The following is a 20,952-nucleotide window of genomic DNA, read 5'->3' as shown; positions in this document are numbered from 1 at the left end:
ACGATGTTGTGCCGACCACTGATCCTCATGTATGCACCCTCAATTTCTGTGACCATATGCATGTCCAATAGTCTCTTAAATGTCCCCAATGACCTTGCTTCCACAACTGCTGCTGGCAACGCATTCCATGCTCTCTCAACTCTCTGTGTAAAGAACCCGCCTCTGACATCCCCTCTATACTTTCCTCCAACCAGCTTAAAACTATGACCCCTCGTGTTAGTCATTTCTGCCCTGGGAAATAGTCTCTGGCTATCGACTCTATCTATGCCTCTCATTACCTTGTATACCTCAATTAGGTCCCCTCACCTCCTCCTTTTCTCCAATGAAAAAAGTCCGAGCTCAGTCAACCTCTCTTCATAAGACAAGCCCTCCAGTCCAGGCAGCATCCTAGTAAACCTCCTCTGAAACATAGACCCCAAGATCCCTCTGCTCCTGCACCTCACTAAGAACCCTACCGTTAGCCCTGTATTCCGCATTCTTATTTGTTTTTCCAAAATGGACAACCTCACACTTGACAGGATTGAACTCCATTTGCCACTCCTCAGCCCAGCTCTGCATCATATCCAAGTCCCTTTGCAGCCGACAAGAGCCCTCCTCACTATCCACAACTCCACCAATCTTCGTATCATCTGCAAATTTACTGACCCACCCTTCGACTCCCTCATCCAAGTCATTAATAAAAATTACAAACAGTACAAACATTACAAAGACAGAGCCCTATGGAACACCACTCGCCACTGACTTCCAGGCAGAATATTTTCCTTCTACTACCACTCACTGTCTTCTGTTGGCCAGCTAATTCTGTATCCAGACAGCTAAGTTCCCCTGTATCCCATTCCTCCTGACCTTCTGAATGAGCCTACCATGGGGAACCTTATCAAATGCCTTGCTGACGTCCATATACACCACATCCACAGCTCGACCCTCATCAACTTTTCTCGTGACATCCTCAAAGAACTCTATCAGGTTTGTGAGGCATGACCTGCCCCCCTCAAAGCCGTGCTGACTGTATTTAATCAAGCCATGCTCTTCCAGATGGTCATAAATCCTATCCCTCAGAATCCTTTCTAACACCTTGCAGTCAACAGACATGAGAGTGACTGGTCTGTAATTGCCAGGGATTTCCCTATTTTCCTTTCTTGAAGAGAGGAATTACATTTGTCTCTCTCCAGCCCTCAAGTACGACTCCAGTGGAGAGTGAGGATGCAAAGATCTTCGCAAGTGGCAAAGCAATTGCATTTCTTGTTTCCCAAAACAGCCGAGGACAAATCTGGTCCGGGCCTGGCAACTTGCCAATCTTAATGTTTGACAAAATTTTCAGCACATCAGTTTCCTCTATCTCTATCCATTACAGCATGCACACCTGCTCTTCAAAGGTTTCATTCACTACAAAGTTTGTTTCTTTCGGAAAGACAGAAGCAAAAAACTCATTTAGGGCTTCCCCTACCTCTTCGGACTGCACACACAAAATTCCCTATGCTATCCCTGATTGGCCCTACTCTTTCTTTGACCATTCTCTTATTCCTCACATACATGTAAAATGCCTTTGTGTTCTCCCTAATCCGTTCTGCCAAGCCTTTCTTGTGCCCTCTCCTGGCTCTCCTCAGACCATTTTTGAGCTCCTTCCTCGCCTGCCTGTAATCCTCTAGAGCTGAGCTTGACCCCTAGCTTTCTCCACCTTATGTAAGCTACCTTTTTCCTTTTGATGAGAAGCTCCATCGCTCTCGTCATCCAATGGTTCCTTTATCTTACCACTACTTGCCTGTCTCAGAGGGACATATTTATTCATCACTTGCAACAACTGTTCCTTGAACAGTCTCCACATGTCTATAGTGCCTTTACCATGGAACAATTGCTCCCAGTCCATGCTTCCTAACTCATGTCTAATCGCATCATAGTTACCTCTTCCCCATTTAAATATCCTCCCATTTTGCCTCATCCTCTCCTTCTCCATAGCTATGTAGAATGTGAGGCAGTTGTGGTCACTATCTCCAAAATGCGCTCTCACCACAAGATCTGATACCTGCCCCGGCTCGTTTCCGAGCACCAAGTCTAGAATGGCGCCTCCCCTCAACGTACTGAGTTAATCTGACACTCCTTGCATTGAAACTGACGCACTTATACCCATCCCTTTTGCCCTATCAACTGTGCATCTTTCCTGACATATTCTATACATTCTATTTCTGCCTGTTCAACAACTACCTCGAGTCTGTAGCTCTGGTTTCCATCCCCCTGCCAAAATGGAGTTTGAACCCTCCCAAAGTGCTCTGGCAAATCTCCCGCCCAGGACACGAGTGCCCCTCCAGTTTAAGTGCAACCTGTCCTTCATGTACAGGTCCCACCTTCCCCAGAAGATTCCTCAATAACCTACGTATCTGTAGCCCTCCCTCCTGCACCAACCCTGTAGCCACGTGTTTAGCTGCACTCTCTCCCTGTTCCTCACCTCATTAGCACGTGGCACCAGTAGTAATCCTTAGATTACTTTGCTTGTCCTGTTTTTTAGATTCCAACCTAACTCCCTGAAAGCACTTTTTAGATCCTCATCCCTTTTCCTGGCTATGTCATTGGTGCCAATGTGCACCACTTTTGGCTGCTCACCTTGCCCCTTTGGAATCTTGTAGATTTAATCAAAGACTTGCCGGACCCTGGCACCTGGGAGGCAACCTACCTTACGGGAATCCTGTTCACGGCCGCAGAATCTCCTGTCTGCTCCTCTAACTATTGAGTGTCCTACCACGAGTGTTTTTCTATTTTCTCCCCTTCAGAGCCAGGCTCAGTGCCAGAGACCTGGCCACTATGGCTTTGGTATCACGAGTGTGCAAAGGTGCATTGGTGTCATTGCATCTTGTCACTGTGGATTATTGAGGTTCATTCACACATTCTGTTCCTTTGGTATACTCAGAAAAGCTATTGTGACAGACGTGGATTGTTCACTATGCAGTGGGTCAGCCTCTGATATCTCTCAGGACATGAGTCACGCATTGGTGCCTCAGTGATCATGGGACTGTCTCTGAAACTGCACAGGGTGCAGAGACAAGGCTAGGTAAGTGATTACAATCAGTCCAGATTGCTGGGGCACCCATATCGAAGAACTGAAGTTGCATGTTTGTATTACAGATTAAGCAGCTACTGAGCAAGGTGTGCTCACAGAACATGTGTCTTTATCGAACCCTCACTGATGGCTGGGAAGGAGATCTGGAGAAACTGGAGAATAAAAGCCTCATAACTGAGGACATGCTGCTCGGTAAGAGTTTTACTATTGCTGTGTGTGGTTTTGACAATGGAATAGCTGCTAGAAAAATGAAGGACTGCAGGAGTTTAATTAATTGCCTTGCTGTCTTTCACTGGTCTCAAACAACTGCTACCTGCAGTTATAATCATCACAAATGGGACTGTGCTTCAAGTCTCTGTGCTCCCTATTTTTTTTCCCCATATTCCTTCATGGGATGTGGGCATCCCTGGCTGGACCAGCATTTATTACCCAGCCCCAATTGCTGAGAATTGAGAGTCAACCACATTGCTGTGGGTCTGGAGTCTCATGTCGGCCAAACTAGATAAGGATGGCAGGTTTCCTTCCCAAAAGGACATTAGTGAATCAGATGGGTTTTACTGACAGTAATGGTTTCATGATCATCATTAGACTCTTAATTCCAGATTTTTATTGAATTCAAATTACACCAGTTGCTGCAATGGGATTCGTACCTGGAGCCCCCAGAACATACGGGGCTCTCTGGATTAATAGTCATGCAATAATGCCATTAGGCCATTGCTTCCCTGTTTAACTGCAGTTCGCATCCTGCAGTAAAAATGCTCAGTCATTGAAGCTGTTCAGGGCCAAAATTGAGACATTTATATCTGAGGATTCACTGGATTTGAACATCAGGCAGGAAAGTGGAATTCCGACCAAAGGGCCTGCCTGGCCTTTTCCTCTTTGATTCATGCTTGTGTCTGCTAGAGACCTGGCACAATATGTCCTCCATTGCTCTGGAAGAATAGGCAGCTGGATAGCTGGTCAGTCCATCAGAGTCCATAGCATCCTGTACTTTAAACCTGCTGAATTCAGTCAAACCAAAGTTTTCTCATCCCCACCCTTCAAATCACTTGTTCACTTCCTGTTATTGTCCTGTTGCTGGGACAACATGGTGGGTTATACTTGTGCTCCTTGACTGCTTGTTCAGAGAGGGGCGGAATTTAGGTCTTTGATTGTTGTGCTTCTCCTTCAGGGAACCAGTATCTATTGCCATCTTGTCCCAGTGTCCCTCCCAGTAAGCCAAGGACCCGGTCTGGAGACAACACCCTGGTGGAGTACAATGGTAACATGGTCAATGTTGGCAACTTGATTCAGAAGCTGGAGCGAGATGAGAGAAACCGTGCAGACATGGAAAACAAACTTCAATCAATGGAGACCCAGCTTGGTGAGCACATAAAGGAATCTGGGTGAGAAGGATGTGATACTCTGGGGCCCGCAGCTGATAGGAACATACCAAGAGGCAAAAGCTAAGAGAGCTGCAGGAGAGATGGCAGAGATCTTCTCCAGGGAAGTTGGAGAACCTCAAGTTGATTTCCTGAGAGCAGAGAAGTACAGAGGAAGATTTAACCAAGATCTTTCAAATATGAAGGGTCAGTTGAGCAGGTCTTATCATTGGGAGGAGGGTCATTCACCACGCCACACAGATTGAAGGGAATTCAAGTTACAACCAAGACACATGCACGCACCCTCCCTCCCTTACTCTCTTTTGCCAACTCATTGCATAACAATATTCATCCACGATCGAGGGTTGACTGACTGGCAGAGAGTGGGGTAAAGGGGTCCTTTCTCAGGTTGGCAGCCGGTGACAAGTTGGGACCACGTCTGCAGGGGCCCATGCTGGGACGGCTCGTCTTCACATTAAACATTAACGAGATGGAGAAAGGAACTGAGAGCATTGTTGCTTAGTTTGTAAATGATACAAAGATGAGTGGAGGGACAAGTAGTGTTGAGGAAGCCTAGAGACTGCAGAAGGACTTAGACCTATACAGGTTGGAAGAGTGGTCAAAGAAATGACAGTACAGTGTGAGCAAGTGTGAGGTTATGCACTTTGGTGGAAAAACAGAGGGAATGGCTATTTTCTAAATGAGCAGAGACTTTGGAAATTTGAAGCTCAGTCTTAGGAGTCCCAGTGAAGGATTCTGTTCAGGTTAACATGCAGGTACAGTTGGCAGTTAGGAAGGCAAATGCAATGTTTCAAGAGGGCAGCAGTGTAAGAGGGGTTTGGGTGGGATGTTTGGTGTGGACTTGTTGGGCCCAAGGGCCTGTTTCCATACTGGAGGAATTCTATGATTAAAAGATGTGCTGCTAAGGCTGTTTCAGGCTCTGATCAGACTGTGTTTGGAATATTGTGAGCAGTTTTGTGCTCTGTATTCAAAAACAAAACATGAATTGGTGTTGAAGGGGATTTGCAAGAATGATCCCAAGGAAGAATGGCTTGTCATATGAGGAACGGCTGAGGACTCTGAGTCTCTACTTAATGGAGTTTCAAAGGATGAGGAATTTCATTAAAATTGAAATAATAGTGAGAGACCTAGATAGAGTGATATTGAGAAAATGTTTCAGCCAGTAGGACTAGGACTTGAGGGTGCAGCCTCCATGAAGGGATAACCGTTTAGGACTGAGATGAGAAGGAATTTCTTCAGCCAGGGGGCAGTGAATCTGTGGGATTCATGCCACAGAGGGTTATGGAGGTCAAGTCATTGAGTGTCAGTAAGGTAGAGAGAGGTTCTTGTTGAGTAAGTGGATCAAGCGTTACAGGGAAAAGGCAAGAGAATGGGGTTGAGAAACATTTCAGTCATTATCGAATGGCGGAGCATTGGCCGAATTCTGCTCCTGTATCTTGTCTTATCAATGCGATTTCTTTCATAAACAAAATTGTTGATTTATCAAGTAAAACCTATCCAATGTAACTGCAGCATTGGTTAACACAGAATTTGTAATGGCGAAGTACAAATGTGCAGTGATAATCTTGTGCACTCTCACTCTCTGATACGCACTTCCGATAAAGGCAGGAACAGATTTATCACAAGTGATACTTCAAGAAGAAATAAACTGTCTGACCAAGTTCTTGAAGTGTAGAATGTTCCAGAATGCCCCATTCTGATTTTCTGGCATGCACGCTTAAGTCACAAATCACACAGTTGTCTCTGGAATCTTAACAGACCCAAATTAGGAAATCTGATGTTCAGAAGTTCAGTCCCTCTCTCAGAAGAATGGGTTACATTTCACCCTGATGTCTCAGCTGAAGGTTCTTGTCAGAAACAGAAGAGGTCAGTTGGGTAGCTTTCCATTTGGATTCCTGTCCCCAACTAATTTCACACAGAAACAACTCTTCAAGCCATAGACTGTCGCAAACAGTAAGCTATTAAATGCACGCAGGCCACATCTAAATTATCTGAAGTCATTTTATTCCCAAGAAACTTGTTAATTTCACCAAAAAATCTCAGTGTCAGAGTTTTCAGTGTATTATTTGAACCTGATTTGAAGGTGCCAGTGTTGGACTGGGGTGTACAAAGTTAAAAATCGCACAACACCAGGTTATACGTCCAATAGGTTTAATTGGAAGCACTAGGTTTGACAACCACCTGATGAAGAAGCAGCACTCCGAAAGCTCGTGCTTCCAATTAAAACTGTTGGACGTATAACCTGGTGTTGTGCGATTTTTAAGTTTATTTGAACCTGGTCCAGATATCTACGTATGACACAAAATGGATCCCAGTTTTCAAATTCTTCAAAATTCAAGTCTTCCGTGAAATGTTAAATATGGAACTGCTTTAGAAGTTTAAACCAAAACACCAGAAGAGTGATAAGAGTGTCTTTAATGCGGAGATTGCTGTTGTGAGATGAGCTGCCTCAAGAGGCCATGGAAGCAGATTCAATAATAACTTACAAGTTGGAGTTAGATAAATAGTTGAAAAGGAGATGGGCGCTTGAAGGGGTTTGGAATAAGCTAGGAAGATTGGGGTGATTGTTTTGATTCTTTTCTGGGGCTAGTACATGAACGACACTGAACCAAATGGCCCTCTTTTCGACAATCAGATGCTATAATGCGGTTAGAATGCAGATGTTAGATTAAGTCGGGTTTCAGATGTGGGCAGGGTTTGGAGATAGGAGTACAGTGCTATGATTAACTGTTGAGAAATGTTTCCTACACAGCTGAAACTTTGGGCAAGTTATCCTCAAATGACAGTGTAAACAAGTCGCTGAGCTCAGGGATGCAGGAAATGCAGAAACAGGTCTCTGAGCTGGAGGATCGGGTCAAGGCAGCAGAGAAATTGAAGGTCTTCTATGAACTGCGGCTTCAGGATAACACCAGGAATCTTAACTCCATGATTGAGGACATCCAGCGCATCATTAAAAAGGTGAAAGACATTGAGCTGTTGTCCAGCTCTTTGCCCAAATCCCCTTGTGTTGTCCATCACCCCCTCATCCAACCTCCTCATTGGTCCCAGTTCCTTGATACACTGCAATGGGTAGTCATTTAGTAGGTCTGTGCCAGAGGGGCTGGTTTTTCTGGTGACAACACAATGTCAGCAGCACTTTGTTTGCCAGTGGGGCTCACTGATAGGGGCTGTGTTTTGAATGAAGGTGGGTGGGGGGGGGGGGGAATGGAGTTGTGGGAGCAGGCGTCACAGTTGGCTTGGGTGTGATCACTGGGGTATTTGGATTAATGGGCTATTTTGGAGATGTCAGGAGGGCCTGTGGGCTGGGGGACACTTACAGGAGAAGTGTATCATCGGAGAGTCTGTAGGTAGTGTGCTTTGGAGAGAGATTGTAGGGGAGGGGGAGGGTTTCAGAAGGTTGGTGGGTTGTTGGAGTGGAGTATTTTAGGGGTGAGTTCGTGAGGTGTCAGATATATCTGACTGAGGTGGGTGGTGGATTAGCTTGATGGTGAGTATTTGTTGAGTAAATCTGAAGATTTTATTTTTAATTTCACAGAACAACGCCGTGACAGAGAAGAAGGAGAAGTGAGGAGAGGGCCTCGTCCCCAGAGATTGAGAGTGTGGAATCCCTGATAGTATACAGTGAGCTAGCATCAGATTCGTATATTGTGACCTGCTTGAACCCTTGCTTTCCTAATCTTATTAAAGGCCTAACTCTCATACCAAGTGACTCCACAAACTGCAAGTTTGCTGAACTGTGCCGTGTGTTTTAATTTTTACATCGGTCCTGTGCATCATATTCAGGATGTACAATTGGGGAACAGAGACCGATGTGTATATTTGTGTGTAAACATCCATGTTGTAGTAGCGTCCTGACAGGGACCTCCTCTCTCTCTCTCTTTTTCTTTCTCTCTCTCTCTCTCTCTCTTTCTCCACTCACTCCAATTTCTACTGTTGGAACCAGGGGGTAACAGCATGGTCTGGGCTTTGCCCAGTCAAAGTGAGTCTGTTGAAGTTTCCTTTCTTTGTCTAACACATGGCAGGGTCATCGGAGAAAATATCATTCCCTGAACTCTTCCTGGGTGCAGGTGATTGATTGTTGGTCCTGGCCAGTTGGCAAGTTAACAAAGCAATCAATTTCAACCCCTTTCCATTTCTCCCTTTAGACTGAGGCTTGTGGGCATCTGTTTCCCTCCACAACTGACTTCCTTTAGATTCTTGTTGCCCCTTCCTCTATCAGGATGTCACAGTATTTACAATATAAAGATTCTTCACTGTTTTTAAAATGTTTGGTGTGTGTTGTGTCCAATTATTCCAAGGTTTGTTATTGACGAAAAAATAGAAGCAGACTGAGGTTGCTTGACCATATGCTGTCAATTGCACCTGAGCACAGAACATTGGTAACATGGGTGCCTGCAGCAGCTTTGGCTCACAGTGAAGAGAGACTCATTTTGTGTTCACACAAGCATTGTCTCTCCCTGTGGCAATGTCTGTACATTCTGGGCTGGGAGTGGAACAACTGCTCCACGAGAGACATAAATCCCACCTCTCTACAGGGCTGGGTGACAATTTACTGGTCTGGGCGTTATAGATTGGTGAGTGGGTACTGATTGCAGTCACCGCTCTAGTTAGTCTGATCTTTGGTGGAGCAATGTTCACCGAGCATTTCAAACTGTCCAGAGCCAGAGCCCTGAACCTCAGCTGAACTTGGGATCCAAAGTCAACAAGGATCCTCCTCATCAGCTCAAACTGGGCCACAAGTCCTTATGGTTGCATTGTGTGATATGTGCAATCACAGCACCATCCAATTAATGTCAGTGGGAGCTTGCTTTGCGTGAGTAAGCTGCCATATTTCTGATGTGCTTCACTGTTTGTGCAATGTGGTGGAACATTGAGAAATAGTCTGGAAGTGCAGGTTTTCTTCATGTGAAGGGAATGGGCAATACCACCTCTCTGCTGTCACCACTGTGGACTGGACATTTCTTTGTCATTCCATCATAATTCCAAGATTTTGAACCAGTGGTGTGTGGGAGGATCTTTAGCAGATGGGCTGTAGTGGTTCAAGAAGGCAGCTGCAAGTTTGTTAAAAGACAGTTAGAAATGGGCAGTTAATAGTGGACTTGCCAGTGACCCTTGCAAGCTATCAATGGCCTCCAGTGAAGCTGTGTCATGTGGGATGTTGCATTTTGAGTATTTAAACAATTAAGCATTAAACATCCTGCTCCTTTGGAGTTATTGTGCAAAAGCTGCCTCACCGAAAAAGAGAGCTCAGTTGACAGTATGTAAGTAATGACGTTAATGAGATTGCACAAGGTGGGTCAGTCAATAGTGTTAAGCAGTGAGTTTAGCCTATGCAACAGCTGACACTGGGATTAAATATGAATGTGTTCACCGATTGCAAATTTGGGCGTTGCTGTTGACAGGTTGAGGTGTTCCTTCCAGATGGTGGATTGTACCTTAACCAGAACTTTTGTTCGACCTTCAACTCAAAGCTGATCGGATTCTGTGCTCTGACTTCAGGCTAGCTCACACAAATATGAAACTGCCAGTACATTGAGCTTGGGTAGATCTTTGATACTAACTCTTGTATGGCATCAGGAATTGTCCCTTTGACTCCAACTATGGATTTACTCAGCTTGCTTTATATAATGCCTTTGTCATGACAGAGTGCTGATAAAAAGCTACCTGGGGTATTGGTATGTTGTAATTGAGGACATTTGGGGGAGAAGATGATCTTTGTGGAGAATGTGATTGCTTCCACTGTCGAACAGTGGCTGTTACCAGCCTTTTTGTATATGATGCCTATTTACTCATGTAAGTTGGTGCCAGGCAGCCCTGCTCAGTTTTGAGCACAGTCTCCTCAGAATGAAAACTGCTTGTACAGGTCCCATTCCAGAGTCTTTGGTCTGTAAGCCAGGCCGATACGTCAGGCAGTGCTGCGCTGTCAGAGGTGCTGTCATTCAGCTTTCTTTCACCTTCACGTGGATGCAAAGGACCACATTGCACAAATTGTGTTCGGCTGATAGTTCCACTCCATCAACATCACAAAACGCGGTGCTGATGTAATGATCACACTGTTGTTTATGGATCTTTCTGTGCACCAAGCAGCTGCCAACTTTCTTCAGTATTGAAATACAATTCTAATTTTGTGTGATCAGCTTTAATATGCTTTGGGGCATCCTGAGATATTTCAAGGTAACAAAGGATCTTTTGTTCACACAACGCTGTTTATTTTCATCTATCATACAATCTAATGCAAATATGTGGTATCCAGAAACAGGGCATTCAGCCCAAGCAATGCTTGCTGGTGTTTACACAGCATTTGTTGCATCTCCACTCTTGCCATCTGAATCTAATATCTTAACCCTGTATTTTCTTGCCCAATGGAGGCTTGTCTTGTTTCCCTGTAAATACATTTATACCATTCTTGGAGGAAAGAAGCACCTTGAATTTCTTCCTGCTTCACTCAGCAGTAAACACAGCATGCTTTTAGTGTTGAGAGTTTTGTGCTGGAAAAGCACAGCAGGTCAGGCAGCATCCGAGGAGCAGGAGAATCAATTGTTTTGGGCATAAACACTTCTTCAGAAATTCAATCAGGACAGCATGGTTTTGGTGTTTAACAATGGACGCAGCTGTTCACTTTATATATTAATGATCTGGATGAAGGGACTGGGGGCAGTCTGGTGAAGTTTGCCGATGATACAAAGTTAGGCAGACAGGCAGGTAATACTGATGAGGTGGGGAGGCTGCAGAAAGATTTAGACAGTTTAGGAGAGTGGTCCAGGAAATGGCTGATGAAATTCAATGTGAGGTCTTGCACTTTTGGAAAAAAGAAAGCAGACATGGACTACTTTCTAAACGTTGAGAAAATTCATAAAGCATAAGTGTAAAGGGATCTGGGAGTGCTAATCCAGGATTCTCTAAAGGTTGACTTACAAGTTTGAGTCTGGTTAAGAAAGCAAATGTAATGTTGTCATTTATCTCAAGAGGGTTGGAATATAAAAGCAGCGATGTGCTTCTGAGACCTTATAAAGCTCTAGTTAGGCCCCATACCTCAGAATAATTGTGTCCAGTTTTAGACCCCACACCACAGGAAGGACATACTGGTACTGGAGTGTGTCCAGCGGAGATTCACACCGATGATCCCTGGAATGGTAGGCCTAACATACAATGAATGGCTGAGAATCCTGGGATTATATTCATTAGAGTTTAGAAAGTTGAGGGGAGATCTAATAGAAACTTGCAAGATAATGCATGGCTCAGAAAGGATAGACACTGGGAATTTGTTTCTGTTAGGCAGGGAGTCTAGGACCCGTGGGCACAGCCTTGGAATTAGAGGGGGTTAATTTAGAATGGAAATGAGGCATTTCTTCAGCCAGAAAGTGGTGGGCCTGTGGAATTCATTGACACTGAGCACAGTGCAGGCTGGGGTGTTTAAATGTCTTTCAGCAGAGTTCGTGATCTTGCAAGGAATTAAGGGCTACGGGAAGAGTGCGGATAAGTAGAGTTGAAATGCCCATCAGTCACGATTAAATGACAGAGTGAACTCGATGGGCTGAATGATCTTATTTTCACTCATGTCTTATGGTCATATTATGATGTTTTGCAATGTGATGCCATCCTATCCAAACAGTGTCTAGTTTCAGGAACATTTGAGAGGCAATGCCAATACTTTTTAAAGCGCTCCACATACAGAGCCAAACCTCAGACGCTGTGGCTCAAGCATTGTCCTTTAGTGACTCTGATTCAGATCCCACTAGATAGAGCTTGACTAACACTTGAGGACACCTGTGCTGTCAGGCATGTTAAAACTGAGGCACTGTCTGCCCAATTTGAGATAGATGTGAAATATCACATTGCCACTCCTCCCTGGAGAGGGTAAATTCATCTCTCAATTGATATCCAAACAGTTGATCTGATCATTTATTTAATTAGCTATTTGAGGGAGCTTGATACATGCAATTTGGCTGTTGGGCTTCGTACCTTAAGACAGTCTTCACAAATACTTAAATGGCTGTGCAATATGTTGACATATCCAATTTGTGAAAGGTGTTTCAGAAATGCAATTACCTGCACTTTTGTAGCTGAATTACAGGGGTAGGATCTGAATCATCAGTGTTTCTCCACACAATCGGCCTGACTGTGAGAGAAGGTAATCTTGTTATCAGGTTGAACTGTGAACTATCAGCAGGGTGATTGTGGTTACGCGTTGGTGATGAACAATTTCTGTTATACAGCAAGTTTAAGGTAATAAAAAATCGTAACATGTTTCACAAGGTTAAAGTAAAACATAACACCAAACCGTGTGAGGAGCTATGAGAGCAGATTGCCGAAAGCCTGTTTTTTAAAAAATAGGCAATGGGGAAGAACATGTTCCAAGAGGAAAGAGGTAGACATAATGGGGTCAGGTTTGGAATTCTTGGATGGTTGAAGGCATGCGCTGTTGCCAACCAGGAATTTGTAAAGTCTAAATTTCAGAAATGCAGTTCCCTATTAATGGGAGGTGAACGTGCACTGGTATTGGAGGAGGTAACAGGAAGGAAGGGGAGGCCATAGAGGAACCTGAAAACAAAAAGGATGAGCATTTCACAATTGAGGTCGGCATTGCCAAAGGGGATCTGGAGGAGGTCAAGTAGCCCAGGGCCATGGGTGAACAAGTGTTTGGTGTCACTGAGGACTCAGGAAGTGGTTGAGATGGTTTGAGAGAATAGAACATGTGAACCTGCTCATAACAAGTTGGAATAGTCTCCATACTCCTGGACATTAGAGGACACTGAGCACTGAACTGGGTCGTGGTTCCCAATGCTGTCCAATCGGTTCAGCTTCCCAAACTGAACAGTTTTAGTGACATGTTGATCCAGATGATATTAAGGATACCGACATCGAATATCAATATGGACAATTGATATTGTTATGAATATTGATCTAGATTCTGGTGATACTGATGATCCTAACACTATTGATGATTTTGAGGACACTGATACTATTGTGTTTGGGATAGAGATACTTCAAAACCCGTCCAGTTTGAGTGATTGAATTTTGAACTGTTGAGCTGTTGACTGCTTGGCCAGGTTAATCACAGTGTTATCATATGACCTCTGCTGCCACAGTAGTACTAAGATTTGGGGCAGAGTCTTCATGTGACCGAAAGTGAAACGTGTCTGCAAGCAGTCAATTTTGGTCATAAAGTAATGCAGTTGTTATCTGCAATAACTAACCTTATCAACTGCACCCTGTCTGTGAGTCAACGTCTCAGTGCAACTGGAGGAATATTGCCACATCAAATAGTCAAGACCCACAGGCCCCCATCACACCAAAACCAGCAATTGGTAAAAATGTCATGGTTTCTGCCAATCCAGATTTTTTTTTTGTAAAGAGTACAACAGACTGGAAATACACTGCAGGTGAAGTAGCAGCTACAAAGAAAGCATCAGACTTGGTGTAGTCAGAGCTTAAGCTTTAAGCATTAGTCTGATAGGAACACTTCTTTCTCTCTCCACTGAAGTGTCTGACCTGTTCAGTGTAAGCAGCTTTCTATTTTATAGGTTCCATGTTTTAGGTTCTTCTGTAATGTTTTAAATATCCAGGTTGCTAGTTCGAGATGTTTGTTTAAAGTAGCATGTTTTGCTGAAACATCTGATGACTAGTTTATCTTAACCACTGCTGAAACACACCTGGACATTTGCAGAAACAAGGGCTGCATTTTCTCTGTTCACAAACTTTAAAAAAAAACATCTGACTAAACTTTATCCTGTTGTCAGCAGTATCCCTTTAAATTACAGTGTACAGGGCGGAGCCACAAATTACCTGTTTCCTGTGTTTCCGAATTGCACCACATTGAACTAATTGATTACTGTAAACTGTCTCCTGTTAATGGCTGAAATGACAGATTCTCAGACTGGTTCAGGGCATTGCCTCAAACCCAGAGTGCTGATTATAACAATACAGAAATTCAATTCACACACAAACTTCACAGAACGGGTTGGAGCTTCAAGGGACACTAAGGAACTTCACAAAGTGCTGTCCAAACTGGGCTTCCAGGTGACGTTTAAGATCGATTGCACAGCAGAAGAGATCCTGCAGGAGTACAAACAAGGTCAGTGACTAGAAGAAATGGTTAAACTGGTTGGGATATTGAAATGTATACGGACAGTGGGATTAGACAGAGTGGTACATTAATGGGTGCGACAAGTCAGAGGGAGAACAGTATTAAGACTGAATGGGACATTAAGTGAGAGGGAGAGTGGGATTAGATGAGATGAGACATTCATGGGAGTGGGTGGGACATTAAAGGATCCAGGATGCAAGAGAGTGAGTAGGATAACACCAAGTGGGATTTTGGAGGATGTGGGAAGTGAGAGGAATGAGTTGAAATGGTGAATGCATCTTGTTTGGGATTATGCTTCAAAGATAGCTTTCTCTCTCTTCAGAAAGCTTTCGCAATCATGGATCCTACTTTATCTCAGTAATCTCCAGCCACGGTGCAGAAGGAATAATTTATGGATCAGACGGTTGTCCTATAAGGCTCTCAGAGATTTATTCCATGTTTACACCACAGAGCTGTCCCACATTGGCTGGGAAACCGAAGATCTTCTTCATCCAGGTACATGTGTGACAGAGTCAAACACCTGCCATTTCTCCTCTTCCTGTCACTCCATCCTGCGCCGTCTCGCATCTCTGTGCACTCCCACATCTGAAAGTATTTTACAGCCACAAGATAGAACAGACAAGTTGGGATGGGAATAGAGCCCCTGAAGAGGCAGACTCAATAAAAATTCCAGGTGGCAATGGTAAAACAGTAGAAATATTAATATCTGAAGGATTTGTCAATGAACTAACGGGTAGACATGACATTAGGAATGAAATTTTTCATTTAAAAGAGAATGCGAAGCTGTATTTAAAGGATTGGTCATAGAGAAGGTATGGAATGCTCTCTTTTGGAGTGATTTTGGGTCTTAAAAAAACTTTAAAGAGGTCACTGCGATGATCAGATGTGATCATGGCAAATGTCAACTATCATTATTGGACTTTCAACACTTGGCTTCAGTACTAGAGATTTATGTGTCCTTTTTAGGAAAGGACAAACTGACCTGAAATGGTGGTGCTATGTTCATCGAACAAGATAGAGCCAAGCTCCTGAATCCATCAGTAAGCATGGATCAGTCTGACCCGAAGTAAATCACACAACACCAGGGTTATAGTCCAACAGGTTTAATTGAAAGTACAAGCTTTCAGAGCACTGCTCCTTCATCAGATAGCAGTCAAGGACATTTGGCCTTGGATCTTTGGGTAACTGTCCTCCAAGGCCGACTTCGAGACAAAAACAATGCAGAGTCGCTGAGCAGCTGCCTGGTATGAACTATAAGGAGAAGCTAGAAAAACTTCGGTTGTTTCCTGTGGAGCAGCGGAGGCTGAGGGGAGACTTGATGGGAGTCTATAAAATTATGAGATGCTTCGATAGGGTTGATGGTCAGTCTTTTTCCCAAGTTGAAATGTTTAAAACAAGGGGGCATGCACTTACGTGGAGGGGGAAAGTTCAAAGCAAATGTAAGGGACACAATGTTTACTCAGAGAGTGGTAGGAGTCTGGAACGCGCTGCCAGATGGTTGAGGCAGATACGATAGGGACATTAAAGGGACTTTTAGATAAGCACAAGGATATGCAAGGAATGGAGGGATATGGACCAAAGGTAGGCAGAAGGGATTAGTTTATAGATCAATAGACAATAGGTGCAGGAGTAGGCCATTCTGTCTATTAAATTTGGTGTCAAGTTCAGCACAGCATGATGGGCCGAAGGGCCTGCTCCTGTGCTGTACAGTTCTATGTCTAATTTATTTTGTTCTTATTAATAGATCAGGCAATTTAGCAGCAAAAGTTTATTGAAGGAGTGAAATGAAAAATAGTGAGCAAGTAAAAGGAAAACACAAACCACACAGCTTTTGAAAGGGAACATCTTTCTTGAATTCATTCATAAATTCATTGCCCGCTCCAAAGGGAAGTTTGCTATTTAGCTGAAGGATTCATACTTCGGAATCAAAAGTCCACTTCTCAAATTGACAACAAGATGTCAATGACAATAAGTCACTGGGTATTGAGGGAGGGTGACATGATGATACAGTTGAGGAGGACCACAACAAGCCCATTCATCAAGTTTCAGAATGGACAGACTCCTGGGAAATAGGTTTCAACATACATAAATGTGACTTTTTAGTATTTCACTTCATATTTAGTTTTATGAAGAAAAGGAGAATATAAATGAGGATCTGGGAGAACAAATATAGTATTCCCTATTAATTGTGATGCAGGACATGAAAAAAAGCCAACCAAACGCTCTGGTTAATTTTGAGGTGGAGAGAATTGAAAGAAGGATAAAATTATTCAAAGCATATGGAACCTCGGAAAGATCACAAAACTAAAAACAGGGTGCTTTGGATGTGAAATCTGGTACAATCACAATTGGGGTATAGTATTCAGCTCTGGTCACAATTGCGCTAAAAGAATCTGGAAGTCCAGGAGAGGATGCACAAAGGTCGACACAGGTATTACCAGAAATGTAGAAGGGTAGGGTAGGGAATGATTGTGACGAGATCTGTCAACTAATGTGAAAAACTTTGATGGAGTTGCTGCAGTGAAAGTGCTTCCACTCACTTGTGAGAAAGCATGAAATTCAAGGCCATCACTTGGTGATCTTATAGAGGTTTACAAAATTATGAGGGGCATGGATAGGATAAATAGGCAACGTCTTATCCCTGGGGTCGGGGAGTCCAGAACTAGAGGGCATAGGTTTAGGGTGATAGGTCTCTTTAATATCTTTCCCCTAAGGGGCAACTTTTTCACGCAGATGGTGGTACGTATATGGAATGAGCTGCCAGAGGAAGTGGTGGAGGCTGGTACAATTGCAACATTTAAAAGGCATTTGGACGGGTATATGAATAGGAAGAGTTTAGAGGGATATGGGCCGGCTGCTAGCAGGTGGGACTAGATTGGGTTGGGATATCTGGTCGGCATGGACGGGTTGGACTGAAGGGTCAGTTTCCGTGCTGTACATCTCTATGACTCTATAAATCCAACAGGGAATTCAGGAGAAATATCTTCACCCAAAGATTAGTGAGAATATGGAACTCAGTACCATGAGGAGTAGATGAGGTGAATAATTTAGACTCATTTGAAGGAAATTTAGATGAGAGGATGAAAGGACTAAATGGATTTGGGGGGGGGCAAAGCGAGCAGAAAAGATGGGACAAAGCTGATGTGGGGATTCAATCCTAGCATGCAGCTGTTGGACCAAATGAATGGTTTATGCTCTTTAAATGTTGTTTTGAATCCCACATGCTGATTAATCCTGTAACCCAAAGTCTGTGCTTTATTGGCCTGTTTCTACTGTGGTTGCTCTAATCTGTGTGTCTGTCTCAGGCCTGTAGAGGGTTGCAGCTTGATGACGGTGTCTATCTCGAAACTGATGGAGTAGTGGAAACAGACAGTGGCTGCTCCACACAGAGTGCCTACTCACATTATGAAGCAGTGCCTGAAGACACCACGGTCCATTTCTCCACCAGTTCAGGTGGGTATCTCAGAGTAGAATACACACATTCAACAAAAACTGCGGTGGGGGCAAGAGCAACAGTGGACAAAGTGAAAAAGACAAAGAGAGAGGGGAAAAAATTGGGAAAATGAAAAGAGAGAGAAACTTGAATACAAAGTAAAGCAAATAAATGACAGCGTCTCGCATGCACTCACACCCAGTCTCAGTCCGTCCAACATTCAGCCTTTATTCAAACGCGCACAACACATTTGTATTCTCTCTCTCACTCATTGGGCTGTGGGCTAGTAGTTCTTCTGGTCCTTTCGATCAGTAGCTTGATCAAATGGAGATGATGAGCAGGACTTGAGTTTCTGAATCAGTTTCAAATGGAGTTCCTGGTGCCCCCAAACTATGTTGGGGAACTAGCAGCTAACAGTGTTGTCTACCTGAGGACATGCTAATTTGCAGGTGAGGAAGGCAGTGGGGGAGGGAGAACAAAGAAAATTTACAGCTCTTCGGCCCTCGACGTCTGAGCCGATCCAAATCCACTGTCTAAACCCGTCACCCAAATCCTAAGCATCTGTACCCCTCTGCTCCCTACCCACTCATGCATCTGTCCAGACGCATCTTAAATGAATCTACCATGCTTGCCTCGACCACCTCTGCTGGTAATGCATTCCAGGCACCTAACACCCTCTGTGTAAAGTACTTGTCGCATGTATCCCCCTTAAACTTTTCACCTCTCATCTTGAAAGCGTGACCTCTTGTTATTGAATCCTTCACCCTGGGCAATGGTTCTCTCTATCTACCCTGTCTATCCCCTTCATGATTTTATAAACCTCAATCAGGTCCCCCCTCAATCTCCTTTGTTTGAATGAAAACAAACCAAACTTACTCAACCGCTCTTCATAGCTAGCACCTTCCATACCAGGCAACATCCTCGTAAAGCTTCTCTGCATCCACTCCAAAGCATCCACACCTTTTTGGTAATATGGTGACTAGAACTGTACACACTGTGTGAAATGTGGCCGAATCAATGTCTTGTACAATTTTAACGTGACTTGCCAGCTCTTATGTTCAATACCCTGTCCGATGAAGGCCAGCATACCATAGGCCTTCTTTACCACTCTATCCACCTGCGCAGCAATCTTCAGGGTACAATGGACTAAGCGTAGAGATTTGGAGGTACTCTCGCATGGAAGGCATTGCAGCCTGCCATTTTGGAGGGGAAGCGTAGAGAGAGAGTGAGATGTAAAACTCACTATCAGCATCTTGTGAAACATTTTAGTTCTAAACAATGGTCACAGTCACAGGACCACCATCACAGAATGTGAATCCCACCCCAGACTTGCCCAAAGCCTTAACTATAGAAACAAGGCTGGAACTTGCCCTGTGCGCTGGCCTCTGGTGTATCACCAGGCTCCTCTACTATCTCTGACACAGACTCTTAGATTGACTGGAGCATTACAGGTCATTGTTCTGAATTGGCCTTGAACTTCAGCTGATATGGCTACCAGCCACTGACTGGAATTAGGTGCTTCCATTTTCTCTCTCTCTCTGCTTATGCCTCTGGGAATTTCGTCAAAGCTGAGTGATGATAATAAACTGATAGGTTGGCGAACAGCACAAATATGAACATTTGTGTCCACCCCATGATCACAAACCAGGCTAAGATGACGTCTGTGTAATTTCAGATCATGCTGCTTTCCTCCGACCTGGATATGGCTCCATCTTCCTGCAGAGTCTATGTAAGATGCTGATGGGGGAACAGAGACACTGGGAGCTCCTGCGGATCATGACTCGGATTAATGGGCTGGTTGCCTGGAGCTTTGAGTCCAGAGGACTGAATTTCGGGGGCAAAAAGCAGATGCCTTGCTTCGTTAGTAGGATGCGACATGAGGTTTTTCCATTTTCCGACAGACTGACTCCAGCCTGATAACCACTGTCATCCAATGAATGACCACTAATTGTACTAATGTTTCATCCAAAATCTACTTTCACTTATACATAGCATTGTTAATCAATTAAAACATCTCAAAGCATTTGACAGAATCATATCAAATAAAGAGACAATAAAGGAAGACATTGGACAAGTTGATTTAAGAACTTTACTAAGAAGTTTAGGGTAAGGACAGTGCTTCCTTAATGCCAAAATTCCAAAGAGCAACACTCCTTCAGTACTGACTGTTAAGAAAATCTAGGAGATATGTCCATTATGGTCAACAAATACTGATTCCCACTTTTTGTTTTAGATAGGTGTCCTATGCAATCAATTAAGACCTCTGCAAATGTGGGAATAAGTATTAAAGGTGCTGGTTTTATCACTGCCTGAGATTTTCTAATTCCCTGACACAGATGGCATGTCTAGGAAAATTCACCCACATACCTGTGCAGTCCAAGCCAAAAAAAAAATTTGTATTTTGGCTTTAGCTTTCCTTATTCCCAAATGATCTCCTACTGTTAACTCACATGCCACCCTCAACACCACTTTTCTATAACTCACGTGTAATACAGTTTGAACTTCTGCCCATTTCTTGACCACCTGAATATGTGATGATCTCCATTTCCTCATCAAGAACTAATTGTTAAGATAGTAACATTCCAGCATACACTCAGATTCTTTGGTGTATAATTTTTGATTCAATTGCTTTAGAGTCATAGAGATGTACAGCATGGAAACAGACCCTTCAGTCCAACCCGTCCATGCTGACCAGATATCCCAACCCAATCTAGTCCCACCTGTCAGCACCCTGCCCATATCCCTCCAAACCCTTCCTATTCATATACCCATCCAAATGCCTTTTAAATGTTGCAATTGTACCAACCTCCACCACTTCCTCTGGCAGCTCATTCCATACACATACCACCCTCTGTGTGAAAAATTTGTCCCTAAGGTCTATTTTATATCTTTCCCCACTCACCCTACACCTATGCCCTCTAGTTCTGGACTCCCCCATCCCAGGGCAAAGACTTTGCCTATTTATCCTATCCATGCCCCTCACAATTTTGTGAACCTC

The 20,952-nt window shown here is 43.8% G+C and overlaps 2 protein-coding genes across 3 annotated transcripts in view; both read left to right on the top strand.

Annotated features, from left to right (window-relative positions):
• Nucleotides 1-8,701, top strand: part of LOC122543000 (cell division cycle and apoptosis regulator protein 1-like) — a 71,979-nt gene extending 63,278 nt beyond the window's left edge. For both annotated transcript variants that reach the window (XM_043681151.1, XM_043681150.1), the window contains 4 exons: nucleotides 3,118-3,244; nucleotides 4,224-4,415; nucleotides 7,187-7,392; nucleotides 7,970-8,701. In XM_043681151.1, the coding sequence (XP_043537086.1) occupies nucleotides 3,118-3,244; nucleotides 4,224-4,415; nucleotides 7,187-7,392; nucleotides 7,970-8,002 (558 nt within the window). In that variant the 3' untranslated portion in view covers nucleotides 8,003-8,701. The remainder of the gene's footprint in view (nucleotides 1-3,117; nucleotides 3,245-4,223; nucleotides 4,416-7,186; nucleotides 7,393-7,969) is intronic.
• A 5,154-nt stretch (nucleotides 8,702-13,855) lies between these two features.
• LOC122542999 (caspase-3-like) lies at nucleotides 13,856-20,658 on the top strand. Its single transcript, XM_043681149.1, has 4 exons — nucleotides 13,856-14,509; nucleotides 14,844-15,016; nucleotides 17,827-17,974; nucleotides 19,630-20,658. Exons 1-4 carry the CDS (start codon nucleotides 14,287-14,289, stop codon nucleotides 19,869-19,871), a joined length of 786 nt encoding a protein of 261 aa, XP_043537084.1. The 5' UTR covers nucleotides 13,856-14,286; the 3' UTR covers nucleotides 19,872-20,658.
• Nucleotides 20,659-20,952: the final 294 nt, after the last annotated feature.

The sequence above is a fragment of the Chiloscyllium plagiosum genome, chromosome 42, assembly GCF_004010195.1.
Source record: "Chiloscyllium plagiosum isolate BGI_BamShark_2017 chromosome 42, ASM401019v2, whole genome shotgun sequence".
Taxonomy (NCBI): domain Eukaryota; kingdom Metazoa; phylum Chordata; class Chondrichthyes; order Orectolobiformes; family Hemiscylliidae; genus Chiloscyllium; species Chiloscyllium plagiosum.
The sequence above is the reverse complement of the archived record's forward strand: the minus strand, read 5'-3'. Positions and strand labels throughout refer to the sequence as shown.